Source organism: Gymnoscopelus microlampas, assembly GCF_963454915.1.
Source record: "Gymnoscopelus microlampas genome assembly, chromosome: 4".
Taxonomy (NCBI): Eukaryota; Metazoa; Chordata; class Actinopteri; order Myctophiformes; family Myctophidae; genus Gymnoscopelus; species Gymnoscopelus microlampas.
In genome coordinates, this window is record NC_139941.1 from 30,945,499 (window position 1) to 30,971,935 (window position 26,437).

At 39.7% G+C, this 26,437-nt stretch overlaps 4 protein-coding genes across 5 annotated transcripts; 1 reads left to right on the top strand and 3 right to left on the bottom strand.

The window, feature by feature from the left end:
• Nucleotides 1-3,625: 3,625 nt before the first annotated feature.
• Nucleotides 3,626-8,937, bottom strand: dguok (deoxyguanosine kinase). 2 transcript variants are annotated; one of them, XM_084054524.1, is made up of 7 exons: nucleotides 8,469-8,937; nucleotides 7,887-8,002; nucleotides 7,137-7,315; nucleotides 5,549-5,696; nucleotides 5,231-5,346; nucleotides 4,587-4,686; nucleotides 3,626-4,352 (listed from the first exon to the last, which is right to left on the bottom strand). In XM_084054524.1, the coding sequence occupies exons 1-7, from the start codon at nucleotides 8,755-8,757 to the stop codon at nucleotides 4,326-4,328; spliced, it is 975 nt and encodes a 324-aa protein (XP_083910650.1). In that variant the 5' UTR covers nucleotides 8,758-8,937; the 3' UTR covers nucleotides 3,626-4,325. The 2 variants fall into 2 exon arrangements, with proteins under 2 accessions (XP_083910650.1, XP_083910651.1); XM_084054525.1 differs by lacking the exon at nucleotides 3,626-4,352 and having other exon boundaries at nucleotides 4,614-4,686; nucleotides 5,227-5,346.
• A 1,428-nt stretch (nucleotides 8,938-10,365) lies between these two features.
• Nucleotides 10,366-12,471, bottom strand: LOC311043327 (uncharacterized protein). Its single transcript, XM_084054527.1, has 6 exons — nucleotides 12,137-12,471; nucleotides 11,950-12,020; nucleotides 11,714-11,869; nucleotides 11,522-11,613; nucleotides 11,162-11,293; nucleotides 10,366-10,500 (listed from the first exon to the last, which is right to left on the bottom strand). The coding sequence occupies exons 1-6, from the start codon at nucleotides 12,307-12,309 to the stop codon at nucleotides 10,486-10,488; spliced, it is 639 nt and encodes a 212-aa protein (XP_083910653.1). The 5' UTR covers nucleotides 12,310-12,471; the 3' UTR covers nucleotides 10,366-10,485.
• Nucleotides 12,472-14,155: 1,684 nt separating this feature from the next.
• Nucleotides 14,156-18,907, bottom strand: tcn2 (transcobalamin II). Its single transcript, XM_084054523.1, has 10 exons — nucleotides 18,803-18,907; nucleotides 18,510-18,577; nucleotides 17,813-18,002; nucleotides 17,498-17,667; nucleotides 17,197-17,349; nucleotides 15,704-15,876; nucleotides 15,286-15,460; nucleotides 15,020-15,200; nucleotides 14,803-14,921; nucleotides 14,156-14,650 (listed from the first exon to the last, which is right to left on the bottom strand). The coding sequence occupies exons 1-10, from the start codon at nucleotides 18,829-18,831 to the stop codon at nucleotides 14,589-14,591; spliced, it is 1,320 nt and encodes a 439-aa protein (XP_083910649.1). The 5' UTR covers nucleotides 18,832-18,907; the 3' UTR covers nucleotides 14,156-14,588.
• A 135-nt stretch (nucleotides 18,908-19,042) lies between these two features.
• On the top strand, nucleotides 19,043-22,430 carry ccdc117 (coiled-coil domain containing 117). The gene is made up of 6 exons (XM_084054526.1): nucleotides 19,043-19,228; nucleotides 19,591-19,717; nucleotides 19,931-19,981; nucleotides 20,097-20,357; nucleotides 20,474-20,620; nucleotides 21,291-22,430. Exons 1-6 carry the CDS (start codon nucleotides 19,183-19,185, stop codon nucleotides 21,538-21,540), a joined length of 882 nt encoding a protein of 293 aa, XP_083910652.1. The 5' UTR covers nucleotides 19,043-19,182; the 3' UTR covers nucleotides 21,541-22,430.
• The last annotated feature ends 4,007 nt before the right edge of the window (nucleotides 22,431-26,437 follow it).

Consider the following 26,437-nt stretch of genomic DNA (forward strand, 5'->3'; position numbering starts at 1 on the left):
TGGCCGAGGACCCCCGTCTGAAAATGTTTTGTGCCAGAGGAGAAGATCTAGTTCTATCTAGTTTGTTTTTAAAAAGTAAAGTGATTCAAAACTTTCCAATATATTGTCGATATATTAAAACATAATCTAAAAAAGCAGATGTGCAAATGTACTTTATTTATTTATTGTTAAAGCTCACTACAAGCTCACAACATGTGAGCTTGTAGATACTCTTTTAACTATTTTAGATTATAAGATTTCCTGTAGGTAAAAAGGGTTTATTTACCTGTGACCCGTAAAAGAAGAGTGGCAAAGGAGCTCTGTAGACTCAAATAAAATGTATAGAATAAAAGTATCATTAGTACGTTCACTATAGATCAAAACCTGCAGTGTGACATGTCTCCATAGACTGTTAGAATAGAAGAACAAAGCAGTGATCAGAGACACTTTATTCACAACAAGTCTATTTATACTGTGTCTTAGATCATCACAAACCCTCCACCACACATCACATCACATCACATCACATCACATCCACTGGCTCTCTGTTGTTCACTACACTGTCTGTCCATCACTATCAATATATAAAGTACACTACAGTGTCCATCACTATCAATATATAAAGTACACTACAGTGTCCATCACTATCAATATATAAAGTACACTATAGTGTACTTTATATCTTTATAGTGATGGACACTGTATACAGTGTCCATCACTATAAAGATAGAAAGTATACTACAGTACAATACCAGTGTCCAGTGTAACTATAAAGACATAAAGTACACTACAACCCTACAGAAAGTTAAAAGATAATACGAAGTAAATTACAGTGACAAAATAAAGACAAAGTATACACTACAGTGTCCAATGACACTATAAAGGCATAAAGTACACTACAATGACACAATAAAGACATAAAGAACACTACAACCCTACAAAAAGTACCCAAATTGACCCATTGATATGCTGTGTTTGGATCCAGTGTGATTGGACATGAATATTGTAAGAAATCAACTCTGCGTGGTCCTGGGCTCCGGTGATAGCGACAGTCTATTCACTGTCTCTGAGACGTTTGTCCCTCCCTCTTTAAGAACGTCCTCTAGTTTGTCTCTCATCTTGGACACACGGCCACAGTCACGTCTTCAAAGTATCTCAGAGGACGGACATTGCTGCTGACCGGGTGTGGAGATTCACTGATCGTTGAGAGGGAGGAGGTGTAACTGTGTAGAAAATGGATGTGATCCAATGAGAGCGAGAGCTGCTCCAGCTCAGCATGTCTCCTCCTCAGTTCAGTGACCTCCTGCTCCACACGCCTCTTCAGTTCATCAACACAACTAACTTCACGTTCCTGCTGGTCTCTGATCAGCTCCCTCACCTCAGATCGTCTTCTCTCAGTCGAAGAGATGAGCTCAGTAAAGATGGTGTCACTGTCCTCCACTGCTCTGTCAGCACAGTGGTCAACGTGATAGATGTGTTCCTCATTAGTCAAGGCACATGTGTAAGCAGGTCTAATGGCTGTCGGCCAAACGAGGCATGACTTTTGCCTGTTTAAAGTGTGCATTTTCAAAAAATTGCTATAGCGCCCCCGTTTGACCAATTGGAGTAAGATTGGTTTCAGTGATATTTGGAATGGCCCTTTACATTTCTGCAAAGTTTCAAAGAATGGTAAGTCTGCATGTACTGTATGTGTTAGGGGCAGATGAATAATTGTCATAAAACTGCAATATTCATTGGCTCATTAAAGCTTCATTTTTTCACTTATGGAAAATCTTTTGCAAACGTTTGTCGACATAGGTCCAAAGTTCATGTGTAAAACGTTTCGTGCAGATTGCTCAAAAATCCCAGGAGGAGATAGGTTTTAACTGTTTTTCATATAATTCAAAATGGTGGGAGATCTAAAGGTCAGAGGTCAAAAGTCAGAGGGTGAAAGTTGTTCATCATGAGTAGACGCATGTGTGTATCAAAGTTGTATGGCTGTAGGTCAAACCGGGCATGAGTTGTACCTGTTCAAAGTTGGCATTTTCAATTGAGTGCTATAGCGCCACCTTTTGACGAAAGATTGTGAGAATTATTTCTTGATAGTTTTTCATGACCATCTACCATATGGCCGAGTTTCGTAAAAAGCGTATGCACGGTTCAGCCAGAACTGGCAAAAACGGCAGAAGAAATGGAATAATGCCAATAACAAAACGGGTCCATGCTGGAAGTCTGGCCCCGTAAATACTGCCAATACCAAAACAGGTACAGAGCTGAGAGCTCTGTCCCTGTAATAATCAATTTAATTATATTACTGAAATAGAGTGTGACCACAATCTGCATGAGAGATAGTGAGAGATGGTGTAATGGCATAGTGATCAGACTCTCAGCACAGAAGTTCCATGTTCAAATCCCAGTCATCCCAAATTTCAATGTTGTAGCACTTTGACATTTTCAAGGCCAAAATACAAAAAAGCAAGTCAAAACCACTAGAAGACACCTGCTCAGGGCCCAAAGGTGCGTTGGCGCAGTGGTGTGGTGCGCTTGACCAGTTGCCTTTGCTACAGACAGTTTGCAGGTTCAAGTCCCATGCCAATGTACACGGAGGGCCATCAGGGGGACTGCGTACCTCCCCTGTTTGCTGATAGTTAAAGGTGGGGGGATATAACTGAAAGAACTCTTCCCAGCTAAGGTTTTACTAATTAATTAGTATTAGCTTTATCAGCTAATTAAAGCAGACACACAGGGTTATTGTAATTTAAAGGTGTCGGCAATACTTTGCCACGCATTCTCCCTGGATCCATTTATTGCGGCCATGTTTCCTTTCTTGCTTATTATACATTTTACTTCCTCGTATGATTCCGAGGAGACATCAAATTTCTCTTTTGGGTCTTGAGTCAAGACCCCGGCTCCCGGGGAGACATCACATTTCTCTATTGGGTCTTGAGGAGGAAATGTGATGTCTCCCCGGGAGCCGGGGTCCGGGGTCTTGACTCAAGACTCTTTTGATGTCTCCCCGGGAGCCGGGGTCTTGACTCAAGACTCTTTTGGGTCTTGAGTCCCAAGACTCAAGACCCAAAAGAGAAATTTGATGTCTCCCCGGGAGCCGGGACCCAAGCCTCAAGACTCGAGTTAAAAAGTTTGTGAACCACTGCCATTTAGAACAGTGGTTTTCAACCTTTTTCATGCCAAGGACCCTAAATTGAAATACATTTGGCCGCGAACCCTCATCTGAAAATGTTTTGTGCCAGGGACCCCAGAAGCAAAGATTTGAGTTAAAATGTTTTTCAAAAATAGCATATCTACAAGCTCATAGCACGGCACTCGGTGCCACGCTATGAGCTTGTAGATCTGCTATTTTTGAATAGCCAAAGCTAAGTGGTTAAAAATGATTGTGCCGCTATCAGTGGCATACCCACCGTAGAGGCAGGAACTAAAATCTCGTCTTCCCTAGAAAATGAAGTAAAAGACTGACTGAAAAACAGGCAGTGAAAAAAATCCAAACAGAATAGTGGCCGTCGGACCATTACCCCGTCAATATGAAGGAAAAAAAGACTAGAAGGAGTCAAAGATTAAAATATTTGTATTGATTAATAAACAAGTGCAAATACAGTTATTGCGATCCATTGGTTCTAGGATCTAGGCAGCAATGAGGCAATTGGCCACCTGACAGCTAAGAACCCATACAGCTATGGAGGTAACATCTGACAGCTAAGAACCCAAACTAGTATGGAGGTAACATCTGACAGCTAAGAACCCAAACTGCTATGGAGGTAACATCTGACAGCTAAGAAACCATGGAGTTAACGTCTGACAGCTAAGACACACAGCCATGGAGTTTAACAAAAAACCTTCTTTCTGTAGCTTATAAAATATTGATTCTTCAGTGTTGCAATCATACAATTATACAGTATAAATCAGTGTGATGCTGCAAAAAACTAAGCTTGGTTCTTAAGTGTCCTTTTAGAATGTTAAGTTCCATCAAGTAATGTTAATATACACTGTATGAAGAATTCCTAAACTAATTCACATACAGTATATGTAAACAATTAACTACTCACAGTAACAACAAAATATATATAAGCAAACAATAAAAACAAATTATTTTGTGGCAGATAATACATCAATATTTTGTCTTTTTATACTCTCAGGCAACACAATCTGACCGCACTGTGTAATTATGGTCCCATACAGGAGTTGTGGTGCAGTTGCGGATAATCATAATAATTTTGTTTTATTTTATTATTTATTTATTAAAACTTTAAATAATTAAGTCCAGAAAACTTCACAAAGCAGCCACACGTCCATCCAGACGACTGACTGAGGTCACAGCTTGATCCAACAGGGTGGTGCAGTCAGTTGACTTTTCATAAACTTTCGAAGAAGGTCTTCACCTGAGTACGAAAGTACAAGATGCCTGTTCTTAAGGATCTATTTGAATGATCTGAAACTCTGAATATGAATCACATCAAACAAGGCCAGATTGCAGAAATCCCCACACAGTTCGCACAGGTCTGAGAGGATGAAAGATCAGTCCACAGAGAGTAGTGTTAGACCAGTGCCTCCATGTGGTTAACTGTGGTATAATGAGGTGCATTATGAACACTTGTAACAATAATTGTAAATACCTTTATTATAAGTTCCTCCTGCACCTCTGGGTTGTTCTCAAACTCTACACCAGCATCCAGTATTAATACAGGTACCTGCCTCAACCTTTCAAAATGTAATCTGAAATGACAGAACCATATACAGTAAGTGTCCCCAGTGTAATTTATCCATTTGTAATGCGGTGAGTGTACAAATTTAACCAAATTACATTTATACACTCTCAGAGTTAAATTAACACTGACTATTTTACTGTGTATACTTGTTGGTTGCCAGACTTATGTTATGTTGCCACATAACTTACCATATGTTGTTTAAGTTTAAGTTATTTGCTCTCAAACAGGTAGTGTAATATATCATAATGCAGCAGCTAAACATATGTCTTGTATATTAAACAGTCATTTACATTTGTATTGTGCAATTGATCAAATGAATAGACCTTTGTTGAAATATAATGCCAAATAAAAGTTGCTGAGAGATAATTGTTCAACAGCAAGTACTACTGTTGAAGAAACAAATATGTATAAGTAAAAAATGCCATACTTCAATGGTCTTCACCTTGATTTTAGACCTCTACATTTCAGTAGAGGTCTTGTTTAGTCTTAAAGTATTATTCAAGCATAAAGACCTACAGTGTTTAACAATAACCAGTGATGAGTCCACTCACTTAGTGCTTTTCTCAATGAGCCACTTCTCATGCTGAGTGTGCAGTTTATCTAGGTAGTCCAATTGCACTCCTTCCTCCTCTATCCTCCCCCGACAGCCCAGCCGTTCCATACATTTCTGAGGAGACAATGCAATAACTCAAAGTATCACACAATTATTTCCTCTGCCAGCTTTAATAATCTCACAAAAACTGACACTGATGTAGTAAAACCGGCAAACCACTGGCACTCATGTCTTGTTACAACCATTGTATTGTTTTTAAGTGCAGCACATAAGTGTGAATATCAAATTGTCCCTTTGTGTTGTGGATGTACTATACCTGAGGTGGGGCTCTGAGGTAGATAATGCCCTCTAGCTCCACCTGGTGCCCAAACTGCTCCACTAGGAAGGAGTGCCATTCCTGGTACACTGCCCACTCTGCTGAGTTGATACATCCCAACTCAAACATGTTCAGGGCAAAAATATACCTGGTGGGAAAGAATGGCATGTATAAGGTACCGTATGTCACGTCCCCCTATATCTATATATATGGCACCCATAGCTGAATGGGTAGCGACTCACAAGCCCGCCTGGGAAACATAAGGTCCCAGATTCGATTCCCGGCCGCCCGCAATGTGTCGAGGTGTCCCTGAGCAAGACACTTAACCCCTAAATGCTCCCACCCCTGTGCTCCCCATATTTCCCCTGAGGGATGAAATAGGTCTAATTATTATTCATGCATGTCTTTTCTTTCTTCATTAACTTCAAGGTTATGTTTTCACCCCCATCAGGGGTTGACACTAAGGTCTCAGAGGCACTTGCCCGTCAGGTCATGCCCACTTGCCCGAAAAGTAAATCAAATTAATGTTAAAGGTAGGGTAAGTGATATTTTTGGGTTAAAACAAAAAGTTTTTTTTTTAAAGGTTAAAGCACTATATTCTGATAGTAATCATTGCTATATAGTGTTTGTTCAGTAACAGGAGTCTCCCCGTCTCTCCAGCTCTTTAATAAACAGAAAATACATTTTCCGGTAGGTGTCAAAATCTCAGCCAATCAGGAGAAAGTACCCATTTTTAAGCTTCATTTTTATAGTGTTCCAGTTCTAATTTTGCCTGCTCATTTCTTAGTGTCATCACTTCCAATTTAACTTGTTTAATCTATATCCTGATTGAGTTCTCTATCCTGATTGGATAAAATTGGAAATTAAACTGAAACTGAAACGAAAATGCATTTTCTGTTTTATAAAGAGCTGGAGAGACATGGAGACTCCTTATATGGACAGGACACTCTATAGTAACGAGCACTATCAGAACATAGACCCATTTTGCAATTATTTGAATAATTGCAAATCACTTACCCTACCTTTAAATCCAATCGATAACTAGCGAGTGGCGACAGTTACTTTGAAAGTCTGAATGAGTGCAACTGCTAAACGGTAGCATTATTTTTTCTTTCATGAATAACCAATAATATTTAATGAAGACGGTTGCTTCCCCATTCAAACGCACTTGCCAGTCGGGCAACCTGAAAGCAAACTCCACTTGCCCGAACGTTTTATTTACTTGCCACGGGCAGTCTGGCAACCGTTAGTGTCAACCCCTGCCCATTTGTTTGTCTGTCTGTGACCAACATCTTGAAAAGTAACAGCAGCATTGTCATAAGATTTACTGTGCACAAGAACATTTTACAGGGACTCTGTGACTTTTCCTTTAGTGCCACTGTCAAGGCTCTTTTAAATTTTGATGGAGGTCTGCAATCTACTACTGACTAGTACTGAGTGCACTCTTGTTTTGTGTCTGTCTGTCTGTCTGTCTGTCTGTCTGTCATACAATACCTTATGTAAGTAAGTAAGTAATGCATTTAATAATGCAATTAATTACACAGGCATAATTTTCATGTATTTTTCTGTGTGGTCCTCATTTGCTCACCTGTCACTGTAAACGGAGCGCTCAAACACCTGAACGGGTGTTCCCTCTGAGCTGAGGAGTTCAGCTGGAGGAGGCTGCAACTGTGCTCTCAGGCGGCTCATGCAGGAATATGTCTGGAAGGTGTACGACCAACGCTGAGGGTCTTGGTACATCATCTGGAGCAGGTTACTGCCCGTTTCCTGAGTACAGAAGATGTCATAGAACATAAAGATTTTGTCTGTCCTTTGCTAGTGATCATTTAGTACCCTGGGTATATGTGCACAGCAGTGGCATAAAGTAACAAAGTACATTTACTCAAGTACTGCACTTAAGTACAATTTTGAGGTATTTTTTTACTTTACTAGAGCATTTCAAAATGTCTGTGCTTTTACTCCACTACAATTATTTCAAACTTTAGTTACTAGTTACTTTGTAGATTTTGATTATTATTATGAAACATACATTAACCATTTCAGCCCTGTACATTTCAGCTCGCGATGCGAGACATTGTGAACTTGTAGATCTGTTATTTTCAAAAAATATACAAACATTTCCTACACTTGAAAACTTGTGAAATGGGTAAATGAGTACTTTCTACTTTTGGTAATACAAGTACATTTTTATACCAATGCTTTTGTACTTTTACTCAAGTACATTTTGAATTATTCCGGACTTTTACTTGTTACAGAGTATTTCTACATTGCAGTAATGATACCTTTACTTAAGTAAAACATTTGAGTACTTTTTCCACCACTGGTGCACTGTGCATACCTTTGTGCTACCACCATCACCGTCGATGCTCTGCCACTTGCCCACGGGTTCAGGGACCAACTGCCAGTCCTGGTTTGCCGACTGCAACATCCTCACAAAGGTGGACTTTCCAACAGCTGATGATTAAAGGTTACAGGAGTGTAAAACCCTACTCACTTTCAAAACTGCCCTAAAGATACACCTTCAGGAGGCTGCAATTCGAAAATTGCCCCTGTCCAAGTCTTAACCTACCACCCCCCTCTTTTCTTTTTCTTCTCTTGTACATATTTTTCACTTTTCATACCAGTAACCTGTAAGCTGATTGTATGACATTCTGTATAGTAGTGTGTATATCTGTCTGTCTCTTATATGTCATCATGATTTGTGTGCATGGGGATCTCATCTTAAACAAGCTCAGTGCTTAATGAGTCTTCCAATTTAGTAGACCTTGTATTGTGAATTTGTACTTCCATGTACTGTTGTTCTCATGTCTTACTAAATAAAGTACATCAATCAATCAAACAGTATTTTAGCAGAGGCCATTCATTCATTAGCATGGGTTTTTGACATGTTTAATAATTACTGTAGCAGCACTTATCTTACCGATGTTCCCCTCTATAGACACCCGCTTCACTCGAGCTGTTCCATGTAGAGTTGATGCAGTACTTGAACTTAGTAACCGTGGCGTCCCTGCCATGTTGGCCATGCTAAACAAATGACTTGCACTGACAATAACCGACTGTCCGACACGTCTGCAGCTTAACTCGCGTCCCTTCCACTGTTGTGGATGATGCACGTTATAAACAGATCCGATGTGTCTAATTGAACATACTTGGGGTTTAACTCTGGAAACCAAGCTGGACAAAGTGAATCGATAACACAAGGAACACATTATGGGATGTCTGCTTTGCTTGCATGTGTCGATTAGTGCTGGCTAAAGTTGGAAAACAGTATATAAATTAGGCAACTGAATGGCTTGCTCACCCTCTATGTGACGTCTGCTAGTAATATATATCATGCTATCATCAATTAATAACAGTCTACTCACTGGTTCCTTTCGCACATGCGCTACACTATGGGACGGGAGGCGTGATCATTTTTATACAACTAGGTTACCATTCAATAAGGGGGTCTGCCTCCAACACTAAACTTCCGGTTCGTACTTTTCAAAATAAAATCTAGTCATGTCTTTTCAGGCAATAAATAGCGTCTGGTCTGAATCTATAACTCTATTGTCTGAATCCAACCCCAATGGTCTGGATTAGCCATGGTTCACATGACGCTCGTCTGTTGTTTCAGGGCTAGGTCTGGATCTGTGTTGCCATATTTTGTGAGAGAAATAAGCAACCAGGTCTAGGAAAACAAGCCCAAAATAAGCAATTATACCACATGAGCACTTTAAACCTATATTTGAAAATAGCCGATCTTTAAGCTCACACCGTACGTCGTGAGCTTGTAGATCTGCTATTTTCAAAAACTCTTGCAATACATTGTGGAATATTTGGAATATTATTTGAAACATTAAAGAACACATTCTCCCTGTCACAAAACATTTTAATAAAAATATTTGAGAACAACTGGTTTAAATAATAATTAAAACATTTGGAAGCAAGCCTAAATAAGCAAGTACACATTAGAAACCTTAGCAGCCCAAAAAAAACGCAACCACCAACTTTACAGAAAAAGAAGCCCAACGTCGCTTATAATAAGTCGACATGGCAACACTGGTCTGGATCACCATCAAGCCAACCTGTCCAAGTAGCAAGTACCCCTGACCATATATATATATATCTATGCCCCTGACTGCAGCTTGCAGCTGTCGCATTCGCAACGGCATCATCATTGGTGCCCGTTCTGATGAACCCCCGCCCCTACTATGATCTGGCACCACAGCCCATCTGCCTGCAGCTACTTGTCCAAGTGCTTGTAAGTGATAAAAAACTAAAAAGTATTGAAAAGTAAGAAAAACACCACATGATTTGGTGTTGAAAAACACTAAGTATTAACAGTACATTTTATTTTTTAATATAACATTGCTGTGCTGTTTTTACAATGTACTTACAGAACCTTGTGAGTCTATAACTCTCTGATGCAACCACGCAGGCCTAATTAATGCACTGACTTGACAAATCTATACAAACTTCATTCTGACATCACAAGTTATGTAGTTGCAGGTTCTGGCTTAGCAAGGAAATACACTCCAAAATTAGTAGGCTACAGTTTAGTTTGCGGACACACTGCTGTGTTACACCACATCAAATTCAGAAGTTACCTGACAGGCAAAAAAAAGTACAAGTTAACTTTATTCAAGTAGATACTCAAAACATTAAGTAAATGTACTTTCCTCACCGGAGATGACAATTAACCATCTTTAAGGCCCAGGCCTGTTCCAATGCCTGCACAATGCACACAGGCTCAAGGTTACATCAGAGAGGGCATGTGACAGAATTGTGGCATGTGGTGTAACAATATTTGACTGTAAGAGGATAGAGATGATGCCCTCCTGTAGAGCAAGATGATGCTACCCTTCCAACTACAGTCATTTCAAAAACACCATGTTTTGTAGCCTAATTACTTATGTTTTATTTGGATGTTAAATAGTGATTTTCGTTTCACTTCTTCATTTCTTCATGTCCTGCAAATACAAATTAAAGAGCATGTTTTTAATTTTGTAAAGGGGTAGTTTTTTTTTTAACAATTACTCACTGAGGCCTTGAACTCATGGAGATTTTTTAGTTTTTGTTCCATTCCTGAGACAATATTTGACTAGATTTTCAAATCCAGTCCCATATTGCGCTGATCAGAGCAATGGTCACCGAGTTATGGGCATTTGAAGTGTTAGATACTGATGTAACACTGCTGGAGCGCTCCATATGTGTGCAATTGAGTTTTTTTGCTGTGACCATTCTCTCGTGTGCCTGTGGTCCCCTGGGCCCCCTAACCTGGCCCCTGGGGGCCACACAAGGCCCCTGATGTGACTATTCTCATGCCAGACCCGGGCCCCGCCTGTTGTAGCTATTCTGATGGCAGACCCCTGAACAGTGTTTGTGCCAAATTGGGGGAAGATCGGAGCTGCGGTGCGCCTCCCAAGTCTGCATGTTAAGTTTGTTATATAGTTTTGCCTTGGCCTCCTACTGACCCTGAGTCATCAAATATTGGAATATTGGATCAGGAATGTGACAAAAACAAAGACATTTAAATGAAATCATGGCTTCATGGGGTGAGTAATTTGGGTGAACTATTCCTTTAACAACATTCACTCTAATGAAAGAAAAGGAAATACTATATAAACCTACCTTTAACCTGTACTCCAGTAATTCAATTTCCAGTTGTGTTTTTCTTATTTTAAGTTGTATATGGTCCATGTCAAGGTCACAATGTTGTATTTGCTTCTCCAGATGGACTTTGTATAACTCTTTTACAGGCATCTGGGCAGGGATTAGTCAGACATTTTGTTAATTGTGAGTTTGTAGATCAGTTATTTTCATAATTAAATTAACATACATTAAGTGATTCATTGATATTTTAAATATATATTTAGATTATTCGATTAATCGAAGGAATAATTGCTAAAGAAATGGTCTTTTGCGGCCCTATTTGTCATTTCATGATTTCAGTTAAAACAGTGATAAAGAGGCACCAAAAGCTAATCTTACCGTGCTGAGGTCAGTGAGGTGTTCTCTGGAGTTGCATGGAGATTCATCCACAGGAGGAGGAGAATTGCTGGTCTTGATGACTCCTTCAGTCACTGCGGGAAAAGAGTGGTTATATATTATTATTATTATTGATTGTTATTATAAATTTTATTATTATCATCATCATCATCATCAGCAGCATTATAAACCTACCAATTATAAAGTTGTTTGTGTCCTGGGGCTGGGGGGTAGTTGACGCTGATGAATTGTCCCCTGGGATGCCATCCATAACATGACTTTTTATGATCTCCTCTTCAACTGGACTGAAAGGTGATGTGGACCCAATATGGGCCAACTTCCTCCTGTTGGCTATAAAGTGAAATTCAACTATAATGCCCATGCTGCCTATTATGTATTTATGGAAACAAATTGGCCATAAAGCGAAATACCTGTTTGAAGTATGTTTTTGTACTTGACTTTTATCTGCTGCCAAGTGCGTTTCACACCACCTGGGTTGCATCTAATTTAATCAAATAAAAATAAAATGCATAATGTTAGTATTATTACAGTGCACACTGCCGTAAACATCAAATCACTTCAAAAATGTAATAAGATTCACAACTTTGATCATCTTACGCATTAACTCGGTCTGCAATTTTTTGCCATGCCATCTCCCTTTCCTTTGATGCTACTGTCGTATTACTTTTCATTAAAAAAATAGGCCGGTAGTCTTGATAAGCTCTCATAAGAACTTCTTGCTCTGCTGCTGAGAAAAATGTAGCACGCTGTTTTTCTCCATTGGACGACATGGTTTTGACTGATGATGATGGCTTTTGAAATTCACTGCAAACGGACAATTCCGACTCATCGGGTTGAGTCTGGCTTCTTCTGTGATGAAGTCTGGATTAATCTATCAGATCGGGATCAGCTATTATGGGATCAGAAATCCTGCAGGTAGCCTACCTACCGCATTTCGCTTCTATTTAAAATTTACGATTTTTCAAACCTCTCTTGAATAGCCCCTGGAAATGCAAAACACGAAGACATTTTACAAAAATAAATTACCAAAACAGAAATCATTACGTTTCACAAAACGGAAAGGGTAGGTACAACCGGTACAAAATAGAGCAAGAAAAATAAAAACTCTCATTGTCGATTGGACGTCTGTGGTGTCAGTCTTACTCACAAGAGGAAGTAGGATTAGGATACTCGGTGGTGGATTAGTCTTCAAAATAAAAGTCTAAAATCGGGCGCTTTCGGAAACTGTAGGGAGCATAGATCTTTGGTAGGGATTACCACTACCAGACACCTTCGACTATTAGGGGGACACAAAAAGGCTGTTGCTCCAATTCCCTTGTCTCTGTGTAACCTAACCAACTACCTCATAAACCAGCGAGTAGCTTCTACTGTCTATGCTGCTGAGCCACCTGGATAACTTTGGTTGGTGGCATACTAGAACCACGAGTGAGTAATGTGTTGTTAGTTAGTTTGGCCAGCAGATGGGAGCAGAGGATCACAAAAGAATCGTCAGACATGAACGTTACTGAAATTAACTGATATACATAATTAATTAGTTACTAAGTAAAATAGATCAGGTTCAATTTTTTTCACAAACACATGACATGATAGCCTAGTAGTAGCCTATGCATATCCTCTCAAATGGTGCCCAGTTCTCCATGGAAATAAACCTCAAAATACTTTTCACACTGTGAAACCTGTGATATGCAGTTATAGGATTGTTGAGATGCATAGCCCATTGCCAAGTGCTTATTAAAACATAGTAGAGATAGCGTATAGACATAGCAGTAATAGCCTGCTATAGAATATTACTGCTGCAGTGTTCATTTTGACAGCAGATTCTGATTTAGTCTTAGTCTTTTGAATAACACACACCATTTAGTTTTAGTCCCATTTTAGTCTGCTGAAAATGTTTAGTCTTAGTCTAGTCTTAGTCGACTAAATATCAAAACCTTAGTCTTGACTCTTTTAGTCTTAGTCAACAAAATGAACACTGATCTGGTCTAGATACCTTAGCATTAAAGTGCCCAGTAAATGTATAGAATTAAGCAGGTAGCCAAGCACCGTAGAAGACAGGGAAGCACCATAGGAAGTACCATTGATTAGGACAGGGAAGCACCATAGGAAGCACCATAGAAGACAGGGAAGCACCATAGGAAGTACCATAGACTAGGACAGGGAAGCACCATAGAAGACAGGGAAGCACCATAGGAAGTACCATAGATTAGGACAGGGAAGTACCATAGGAAGCACCATAGAAGACAGGGAAGCACCATAGGAAGCACCATAGATGGCAGGGAACTCTAGTCATAATTTTTAAATGAAGTCCACAATCACAACAAACAAGGGAATGAACTCCTTCTCATGCTATGCAACAAAAATGTGGAATGCCCTACCAAAAGGAGTAAAGGAGTGTAAAACCCTAATCACTTTCAAAACTTCCCTCAAAGAACACCTTCAGGAGGCTGCAATTCCAAACTGGGCCCTGTCAAAGTCTTAACCTAAACCTGTAAGGCCTTTTTTGATCTGTGTTGACACACATTTGGAAAGATGTGTTGTTCATACCCATAGGTCTGTGAACTACACTGCAGTACATAAACATTTAGACATTCTACATACAGTACATTTGAGTCTTCATTTAAAAAGCCAATGCAAATTTTATTTTCATTTGGTTATAAAAGTGAAAAACACACACGGTGACAAAGTAACAGAAGGTATTTGAACAATTAACTTCTGCGAATTAACCCTAGAATTGCCGTGGTGCAAAGTGCTTCAAAGCCTGCTTGAAACTCATTCATCCTTGGTAGGGCTAATCTTGAAGACTAGTGAGCCGTCCAAACCAAGCAGGCACTATAAAGATATAGTTTTAAAATGTATTCTAATCAAGTGGATGGCAGAGTCCACATCACAACTATAACGACAACAACAATAGTTATAGTGCTTGGTGTGCGGACGGTCCTTAACTGTCAGATAATGAATGCTTACAGATATCCGAATTAAAACATTATTCATAAGTTAAAATCACACAGTTCCAGTTGAACGTCTTTTGGTGCAAGGCTGCCACATAACCTCAGTAGGTTGTATTTTTTATGGTGATCTTCTGAGCTCGCTCGATCTTAAAATCCTTGATACCTATAGGAGTGAAAAATCCCCACGTTTATTAGTAAGTCACAGCGGAATCTGTGTGTGAGTGTGAGTGTGTGTGTGTGTGTGTGTGTGTGTGTGTGTGTGTGTGTGTGTGTGTGTGTGTGTGAGTGAGTGAGTGTGTGTGTGTGTGTCCTCACCCTGACTGAGAGCGGTGTCATCTGAAGTGATTTTCCAATACCTCCGGTCGCTTTGTCTGGCCTGTTCTCCATTCACAACACTTAGGAAAGGCCCCCAAAGGCTGGACTCCTTCTCAAACCTAAAACACAAGATGGATTCCTTTAATCTCAATGAAGCACACTGGATTTTTACAATGTTGAGTGAAGATAAACAATGGGCAGTGTCCATTTAACTCACGTGAAGCCAGTATTTTTACTCTGGAGAAGTTCTAGGGTTTTCAAAAGGGTGCTGCTCTTTGGCACGTCCACAGAATAGACAGTAGGTGACCCAGTGGTTTTCACCACCTCCACATTTACTGTCACAGTAGTCTGACTCGGTGATACCACAACAGGCTGCCTGGGCTCCACCACCAGACTGTCTGTAGGAAAGAAAGTATAGAGTGTACAGACATGCCCTAAACACACATAAGTTACCAATGACATAAATGGAAACACTGCATTTACCATCCTCATTGGAGCACTCCTTGCTCTTGACATCCAAGTACGATCTATGCTGGAGAGCTGGTAGTGTCTGGGATATGGCCATGACATTGTGATATGTGTTGCTTCTGGCATCTGCTCTCATAGCCGCCATGGATGCAGCACACTCCTCAACCTGGCTGCCCATTGCTAACAAGGCCTATAGGACAGTGTGTGTAAGTACAATCAACTAGTACATGCATATTCAATTTAAATAACCACATTCAATCGGTTATCCCTGTTTTGGGCATGTCATTACAGGCGAACCTTAAAAATAAAATTAATCAAATTTTAGCCGAATGTTGGCCCCAGAAAAGGGGTGCTAGGGATGGTTAAGTGAGCTCTATAAGTTAACATATGTATTTTGAGCTTTGTAACTAAAGTACGGAAAAGTCACCATTACCTGAACTGCTAGCCCTGTGCTGAATTCGTTGCCCATATGACCGTCAGCCCGTTGGGAAGCCAGGAGTTTCTGCTTAACTGTGCTCAGGGCTGTGTCAAGATCAGCTGTATTCTGCACATGGGAGCCAGCATCCTTCACACACTGAAGTGCCATCCCAGCCATGGCAAGTGTGTCTAAGATATGGGATCAAATAAGACCTTAAGTATTCAAAGTAATCTCACTAGAGGCACACAGTAAAAAATATTATGTTAATTTAACTCTGGGAGTGTACAAATGTAACGAAATGGACCAGTAAGTGTCCATTTGGTTACATTTGTACAGTCTGAGGTACAAGTGGATAAATAAACATTATACTGAGCAATAACACAACATCACACATAACTGTTGTTTTATAAATACATCCTACTATCCTACTATAATCCTACTATAATTCTAGTAACCTCTGTAGTGGTGAGTGAAGACACCCGGTTCTCCTCACTGGCTGGACCAATTGCTCTGATTTTGCACACAGCCATTGACCATTACCATCTGAACTTAACTGTGAAGCCCGTTTTTCAATTTCATCAAATCACAGCTTCTTATTAGCGTTTTTGTGTCAAAGAATGTCGTCCCATAGCTGCGGCTGCCCAGCTATGGGACAAACTGCCTCCCGGGTTGCCAGATCATGTGCGTATATCCCCCCACGGCTGCGCCGACCGGGTATGGTCTAGTGTTTAGAAACGCAGCACACTATAAAAATAAAGTTCATGGTTATTATTTTAAAAAGGGATTTATATTTTTTGTCTTATTGTCTTTATATTATTGATGAACCAACAATCAATATCTCAACACTTGTGAAAATGTGGAGGTGAAATGACATCACAACACTTTTATTATATTATTTTATAATATAATGTATTAATTATATAAATTATAGTAATAGTCCAATTGCTGATAAATATTTATAATCCAGAGTGAGGACAACTTAGTGCCATTCACTGCTATGTATTCTGGTCTGTTTGCAACCAGTGGACACTTAGGTAAAACAGGGTTCTACAGACACTGTCTATGCAGTGGTCAAGTCAATAACTGTGGAATATCTTTGCATTTAACCACTTAAAGTTTCTTAAACCCTCTACACTTAGTAAACTAATACTTAGTTGATTCGTAGTTGGCTCTGTACTGGGTCTGCTTCTTTTTCTCTCTCTACACCAAATCTCTTTGCCAAAAATAGCAGATCTACAAAGCTACAATGAGTATACGCATGTGTGAAGACACTATTTGCTAATGAGAGCCCCACAAGTTCAAGATCTGATCTAGCACATCTGGATGTTATGCAAGCAAACCAATGGCTCCTCCTGAAATGATCACCATGACCAACATATAAAAATGTACATGATTAATGTCAGTGATGAACCAGCGTTGTAATGAGTGACCTGCACGTGTCTTGTGCGGCAAAGTATAAATTTGCTGTAATGTTGAAATGCCTTGGTGTTTTTTCTGGTTTCACTCACCAATAGACTCATTCTCTCCATGGTTAATGAGCCCATGTTGTACAGCTTTCATGAGCTTGTTACTGACATGGTGGTTGACCCTGATGCCACTGACACAAAGAGCCAACACACCCAGTGAGTATTGGTAATAATTAGTCAGAGGACGGTGGCTGACTGCAAACGAGGCAAGAAATAAATGTCAGTGGGGAAAACTGCTGTATTAATGGAGATAACACATGGAAGAGTTTCAACTTAACCTCTCACTGAATTAAAGGATCAAGAATTAAATGTAAATCTTTAAATGTCAGGAACAAGAGATTACAGGCAATGTGGTCCTTTTCTTGTTCCATTTGTCTCTTGAGATGGGTCAGCAGAGTGTCTCTCTTGTTGTTGACTGTGAAGGTGATTGTGTTGAGGTCATAACATGAGGCCTTCAAAGCCAGACTGTACAGAGCCATCAGACCCACCACTGGTTGACTATTCGACAGAGAGCTAGGGGAATTGAGGTCAGGTGAAATGCAAAATAAGAAAACATACTGTAAATCCAGTTCATACATAGATTTAAAATAACATGAGCTTTTTGCTGCAGCAATGAATATAATAGAATAGAAATTATAAAAGAAATATAGAACATTACTTTTTGATGTCATTGTGCAAATGTGTTTTCAGTCTATTCAGGTGTTCGCTCTCCTTGACAAGATTGTGGTGATCAGAAAGCCGCAATGCCAGGTGAACACTGGGATTAGGGATTCCTTCTTGTGTTTCCAGAGAGTACAGGATCTCCTTGTTGAGTGAAAGGAGCAGCTCTGTGGTAGAGCCCTCAGTCTCTGCAGAAACACACCAAAGAATCATCAGACATAGGAAACATGATAAAAATAAATAAATAAAAAGAAACACTGTATGAACAACATGAACTGTCAGAGTTGCAAAACCACAGTTGCTGCATCAGCAATCACATGCGACAAGAGGAAAGAAAGGCAACTTCATTTCCTTGCCACAGCAATTTCAGCACCAATATTATCTCTAAATGTCAGGAAGACAGCGGTTTCAGCACCAACATTATCCATTACTTCTCCTTAATATTGCCACCCTGACACTGAAGACTATTTTTATCAATACCACCTCTATGAGTGAGGTGATGAAGCAATCTCAAGCATATCCAGGCTCATGTAAGTTGCAAAAACAGTGAATGTCCAAAACTATTGAGTCATTGGATGATGATGGCACATTGTGAAATGTCCCAGAGTTTGTTTTGAAATGGATACAAGCAGAAAAACTATAATAGGCCTTACTACATACTGACTACAAAGTCAGTTGCTGGAGTAACTACTTACCACATGGTTTGCTGGAGACAAAAGCCAGTAGTCCCGAGATAACAATCAATATGTACATTCTGAAAAACCTGGATGGTACAAATAATTGAATAATTGCATAAAAGAAATAAAATCAGTATTGAACAAACAGCAAAGAGGGAAGAAATTACAGGCAGTAATGTTAAAAATGCCATAACACATGTGTACATAATTAATTACTAACAAAATAGATGGGAACAGATCAGAGTTTTTTATCTAAATATATTTTCTTCGTGAAAAACCGCAATAACAGCAATAATAATAATCGTGTTTACCGTGCCAGAGAGAGAGACTCCAGTGACATGACTCAGCTGTGTGAAGAAACAATACAGACAAACTCACTGTCTACCAGTGTTTTGCCAGTAGACAACATGATCTAGGTTAGGGTTTCATTGTCACATGACCTGCAGGCCTGCCAACATAATAATTTAACTACAAGTCCCAGAATACTCGCAAGGAAATGATACGTCATTTCTACAGCGGCATGACGACATTCTACTGCGACAGACCCGAGATGAAATGGCTTACTGTCAAAAGTATCTTCATTGGCAAAACATTTGCAGCAAATAAGAGTGATGTAGCTGCACGTGAACGTAGTTTTAAATCTGTGGTGTCCATACATGAGCATACTATAAACGCAGTGAAATGCCAGCTAATGGAAGTCAACAATAGACCTACACAACATCAACATCGAGGGGCGGGTCAGTAGTTTCTCGTTATTTCTTGAAAAAATACTAAAGTTGTTGTTCAATACAAGAATGACCTCCCCCTATTTGCCCTGCATTTGAATGACCGGTCAATGTTTTAAAGAAAGAAGTCGCACACTTCCTTGTCACGATGCAAAAATGATGAGGAATAGTGAATAATGTTGCCTTTGTAGCTGGTGCTTTTAAACCTGCTACAGCGGATACTATTTGTGTTGCTATAATATATGCAGTACACATTTATGTGTAGTCTTCTTATAACTACTCGTAGCTTATTCAATATAATAATATAATAAATGCTTATGTTTTTTAGTTTTTGTCCACCATTATGTCTATCTTCTCTTCAAATCTTCATGCAGCTATTGAGCTGGGGAGTATGCCAGCTATGTATTCATTCTCGGCCCTCACCAGCCTTCCTGAAATGAGGATTGACCTTGGTCCACCAAGCTTCTCCAGCCAACAGCAGGGTGGAGCACTTTCTAACATGTATGCAGTTCATGGAATCACTCCACACACTTCTATCATCATTACACTGCAGTAACTAACTGGACAATGTTCCACTGTCGGCTCATTTTAGTGCTTGTATCAAAAAGAAAAGTATATTGAATGCATTGGTGAAAAGCTGTGGATTGTCCTTTTTGAAGTATTCAAGAATTATTACATTTTTGATATGGCTTTTTCTCTGTACTTGTCTGACAGGAGCTGGGAGAGGCGATGCCTTAGAAAGCATAGGAGGAGAGCTGATGATGAGTGAGTTAGACATGTAAAATAGACACATTAATTGAGCATAAAACTGTTTTTGGTTAATCAGCAAGACCTTAAACTTGCATTCATGTTTAGAATTTGTTATATTTTGTTTTTCCAGAGGATGCAGTGCCAAAAAAAGGAGACTGATGGTAGCGGCAGAATCTGGCCTTCTGGAGAACTCCAGCTCTAGCATTTGTAATGACTGGCTTCCAGGCAGCAGCTGTCCTCTGTCTGCACAACTGTCCAGCTCTGTACTTCCACAAACCTGCCAAAACAGTCCCTTGCCTGAATCGTCCTCCACTTTGACCCGTCCAGAGACGGAAGGTTCCTGCATGGAGATAGAAGCAGCTCAGAGAAAACTTCGGGAGATTGAGGATAGGTGAGCGGTGCGAAGCTTACAGGCAATCATGTAACTAAAGCAATAAGACTCGAGCATTTGCGGTTATCATATAGCATACACTTGGGCTGGATACTGAGTATTTTCTTGTATCACAGAATAACTCTGGAGGATGATAGTGAGGATGAAGACCTGGATGTGGAGCCAGCTCCCAGGCGACCAGTTCTGGTGATGTCAGACAGCTTGAAGGAGGGGTTGCAACGTGGGATCAGTGACATCCTCCCCCACACAGTAGCCCAATCTGTGTAAATGCTTGTCTCTTTGTCCTCTTCAGAAACACATTCATATTATTAATTTTGTCAACCACGAGAGCGGTCCCGTCTCTTGTGATGCTTCCTGAGGTTTCTTCCTTTTTTCCCATTAGGGTGTGGTCACACCGAACTTTAATTCTACCTATGTGGGGGGATTCTGACAATGCTTTTCAATGGGAACAAAGCGGTTTGTTGCCATTCGAGGATTTGCATTGTCAGAATCTTTCGGTAGAATTTAAGTTTGGTATGACCGCACCCTCAAGGGGTTTTTACTAGGTGTTTTTCCTTGCCCGATTGAGTGTCTAAGGGGGTGTCATGTTGTTTTGTTTGTTAAATGTGGGCGTGTAATTTATAAGTCGTACACCGGTGATGCTCGGTGTTGCTTGCCGACAAGAGAAGATTGCGATGCATTGTGAGCATGTAAATCGTCTCCTGTCAGCAAGTGACATGAGTATAAATCAGGCTTAACAGACATGATTCGGGGCCATACTAATAAATTAGAAACTGGAACAGGAATTAATTGGCATAATGACTAAATTGGGTTCCCAGGTAAAAAAATATTTGCTACTCTAAATAATTAGAAAAAAAGAACTAAAAAAGGAGAAGAGTGTCGAAGAATGAGTTATTACTTTATTCCTTTCACCTGCTCCTCTCATCTCCCTAGGAGTCATTCCTGCATGGAGTTGGTGGTTTGGAGGCCACCAGAGGATGCCTTGTCCCGGAGAATGAGGGACTCACTGCTGCAGAGACAGCGTAAACACCAGACAGCGTGCCGGCAGACCACAGCCCCCTGTTCCTCTCCATCCCCTCAGAGTACCGTCAACCCCACAAGCTCCTCGCCTGGACAAACGTACTCACCTCTGTACAACATGCCTGTGGCCAACAACTCCGGTGAGGAGGACATGGAACTTTAACTGTGTTGGCTCCTTTAAAAGCCACAGCAAAGCAGGAAAGACTGCAGATACAGAGTCAAGACATTGGGCTGTAGATGACACAGTCCTTGTTATGTTGGTCATCTTTGCAAAACATTTTGGTTTACATGATTTTTTGTTATTGTTTGCGGCATATCCTTTGCAATACAATCACTTGGTTGGTCTTCTGACTATATAAGCCCCAACAATCACAAGGTGCAATAATAGCAGGGACCACAAAGCTGCAGACCTTTTGAAATGGGTATATTCATTTCCAAGTTGTTTAAATTCTAATACTTGTTGACTATAGTTTCTGTTGTACAGAGTGGAGTATGTTGACTATAGTTTCAGTAAACATCCTTATGTAACAATGTCATATTATGAAACTATGTTTCATATAGTGTATGGAAAAGAACAGACTTAATTTGGAGTCTTCACAATATGTAGGTATGGTTTTAATTGTCCGAAGCTTGGCCTACAGTACATGAGTTTGACTTTGTACTTTGTTTAATGACAAATTAAAGCACTTGATTTTTGCATAATTTTTATACTCTGCTTTAGGATATACTGTACGTAGTTACTAGGGTTTTGAAAGTTATACTGATCCTTAATATGTACACATTCATTAAGAGTTTGCTGTGTAACTCGTTGCTAGACGTTATGGAGTGGATGTAATTGCACCATATACAGTAGTGCTTATTTGTTTTGCAGGGAGGGATGAGCCTCCTTCCATAAGGCGTAAGCCAGCATTCTGTGAGCCATATCGTAATGAAAAAAATGCCCACTCTTTATTTGGACTGTATTCTCCAATGTTCTTTACCAGAAACCTTGAACAAGTGTAAAGTGTTAATACTTTATATTTGTTTTTAATTAAAATGTTACTTATGTGGCTATTCATAATCTGTTTTACTTCAAGACACATACTGCATGTCATTATGCGTAGTGCGGTATTTAACAAATACTTGAATGAAATGTAATACAGGTTTCTTAGTTTGGATTCTTTATTTGGATATTGAATGTTAATTGCATAATTCAACATGTGAGGAAAAAGTGCCTGTTATTCGTTGCACATTTGTGTACAAGGTGAAGACCAGAAGAAGTAGGCTACTGTATGATTACAACATACCACACACACACATCCTCAGTGTTAATGTATCCATTTGTAAAACTGAGTGTACAAATGTAACAAAGTGAGGATTTTACTGTTCCCACACAAGAGGAGTGTCAGCCTTATGAAGCTGTCCTTCTGATGCATGCAGCTCACATGACCTCAGAGTGAATGAGTTCATCACTCATTCACTCTTACTGGCTAGTCTAACCTTAAGTCGAGCTGTAAAACTGCTGCAAACCATTGGGTGCATGAACTTAACAGCCACATTTTTTATTGTGTCATTTGTCACTGTGACCTGTAAGTGTCAATTACCCATCACGTGAAGAGGTACAGTACATAGGTTACAGTGGATGATTCGGGTCTTAAGGTCTACACAAATTACTAGAAATGCCTTCCACATGGTCATTTAATAGTGAAGTTCAACATGCTATATTCAGCTCAGGGCTGTGCTGATAGAGGCGTGGGTCCAAATGCGAGCACCATCTTCGACGTCTTGGGATGGTGTGATCTAGTTTGGAGATAGCCAGTTTAGCTAATTATACAAACACAAGGACAGCCATAATATAATTCAAAAGTGAATCATAATACAGTTAAAATGGCAGCATTTTCATTATCATATACAAAATGCTCAGAAGTAAGTTTAGTACAAAAATTTCAAATGACATTGAAATTACACGCAAAGGAAATGTTCCCTCTTAAGGGAGTCTGATAGTTTACCAAGTTACCTTTCATTTATCACAGTATAATACAGCTTATGTAAGTTCTGTACCTCAAAAGGCAAAAGCACAGTTCAAGTTGAGAGGCAGAGAGGCTTCACGTGTCAAGTTTATGGTTTATATTATGGCAATATGACATTGACGGATTCCTGTGAACGCACATCTCTGAACATGGGGATATTTCTATCAGTGAAGCCTGTGTAGTTAAAGTAAATGAAATTGTCCCACAGTCATTCATTTAATACCACTGTGAATGGACCCAATGAAAATGCATACACAGTAAACACTGGTTAACCCTCCAAGAGGAGAGATTAGGATACACACCAAAGGTAGTGACTCACTGTCTCAAGATAGGACCCAGACAAATCCAAAGACATCTTTTTCAGGGGAGAACTGCAGGTGTAGATCTGATTCTCTGCACGGAGCTGTCTGACCCTGCTCTGGAGGTGACGCAACAGCTTGAAGGAGGCCATATCTGAGGGGGGCCCGGGGGAGACAACAGAGTCCCGAACATGGATGGAAGGAGAGGGGACTGAGCACTGAGCTCCACAGTCGGTGCCTTCCTGATGGGACTGAAAAGAAAACTGTTAGAACACTTAACAGATTACTAGTATTAAGGGTTATTAAACATTAATGGACCATCATGTTATCAGTCAGTGCAGCCTATTTATAGTGTGTATATACAGTAGGTAGAGACATCAACTTGACAAAAATAAAGCAGTCATTTCCTGATTTGTATAGTATTTTCGCATAACTTATGCAAATGATGCTAATGAGGAGAGGTTGTACGACTGCACCATGGTAATAGATTAATTTCTGAACATCACAAACATGGTCTTAGGCTGTTGGATTACCTTTCTAAGTTAAATAGAAGCAAAATTATAGCGATTTTCAGTTATTGGCCAATAATGAGCTAATTATGCAAATTGTGCAAACTAAACACAACAGCAGAAAATGGAGATATCTTCATTTGACTGTCTAAGAACCCCAAGAATCTAAATATACCACTCAACAAAATATGTGACCAATTACGGCCACCACAAATCCCCCTGAAAAGGGGGATTTTATGGCCAGGAGTAATCTTCTACTAAAAACAAATGGTTGGAATGGATTCAGGACCCCGAAAAACCCAACATTAGACATCCCACAAGTTCCATGAAGTTTCCCATGGGAGATGGGTTGGAACATATCGAGTGGTATTAGTAGACACCTTTATGAACACATTTGTGAAGAAAGCTAACAAGCTAATTCATACGTACACCCACAAGTCAGTACTTTCAACCTCACGTCATTCTCACTCGCTACAAGCCAACTCACTCACGCCCTCATTCCTACAGTGCATCTCTGGCGCTTCATTTAAGCAGCCTCTGTTCACTGTTCATTCTACGTGCTTAGCTGTCAACGCTGGTTGTTCAGCTGTTCAAATTCCCTCCAACTCCCCGGCCTCCTCCCTGTGGCATTTAGTTCATATTGTTAATAGGATGATTCTGTGGATTGTACTGTGGTTCTATGGATGGTACTATGATATGTGGTAGTTTAATTATGCATTGAAGGTTCAATGTTATGTTCATGTAAAACTGTATCTTATGCTCTGCTCTGGGGGGTTTGTGATTTCAGATCTGTTGTCATGCTTGCGCAGGTAATCTGTAATATCACAAGAGCAGAGTCACACCACCAAACTGAATGCAATATCATTGCAATAAATGGTAAATGGTTAATAAATGGTAAATGGTTAATCCTGAGCTGAAGTGTCTAAATGAATTGTGAATATGAATATACTCATGACACAAAAAAAACTGTTCAAAAAATATATATTTGTGTGAAAGGACCTTTAGGTGTTGTGTATTAGAAGAGTATACAAATGTTTCCAAATGGACCTGTAATCCATTTGGAAACATTTGTATACTCTTAGAGGATTTTACAGTGTGATGTTCATTATTCCCCAGGTTTCACACAATGCTCTATATTTACCCTAGCAATGAGTCTCATCTCTCCTTCAAGTATCTCACGGTTCCTCTGCTTCTCTTCTTGTGACTTTGATGTCTTTCTGGAGCACAAACATATCCAGACAGTAAGTTAGAAATAATTCTCATTGCATTGGACATATGGATATGGATATGGAGGAGATAACCATCTCAATCTCTCTCATGGATGAAAAGGCTATGGATCTATGGATGGTGTAAGTAAGCGACTACTGAGATGAGATCATGGTTTTTCATGAGGACAACAAAAGCACAGGTTAGTATTTCATCTAGGTTTAGTCCTTACAGACATGCTATCTCTATGAAAACCAGTTACCTTCCCTTTAATAACTTTGCCTTGCACCTGGGAAATGTCAGAAATGAGAACACAACTTATTTACAATATATAACATTAATTCAATTCTATCAATCAATTAATGGACCACAATGGAAACAAGCCCCCTGGGGCTTTTTGTGTTATCCTTTTAGCATAATATTTGACTGTACTACCTGTACTGTTAACAAACCTTGCTAATAAAGTATTCAATCAATCAATCAATCAATCTATGAGGACCTACAGGACTTCAAGGTCACTATTAAGGAATTCCATGGTAGTATGAAATTAAACATTAAATTGCTGACTTAATTTAGTTGCACCTGCAATGACAAATAAATGAAATGAAATTTGAATGAGATTTTTATTATAGTTATTATAGTCCAAAGAACATTAATACTTATATAATATATATATAATAATAATAATAATAATAATAACTAGAAAAAGTGCTCCTCGGAGCACAACTCTCCGCCAGAAGACTTGTGTTGGTTCGAAGGTCGCGAAGGTCGCTATCCCTCTTGTATATGTAAGTGTCCTATCCATCCTGTCTGGGTAAGTGTCCTCTTCCGTTCATTCTGTGTAAGTGTCCTATCCCTCCTGTCCTATCCGTCCTGTCTATGTAAGTGTCATATCCCTCCTGTCTATATAAGTGTCCTATCTGTCCTATCTGTCCAATAAGACAGATAGGAACAATTGGACCGCGACTACTTGACTACTTCCGGTTCGAAGGTCTGGGAGTGAGCTAGTGGCCGGATTTTCGGTATTGGAATCTGGC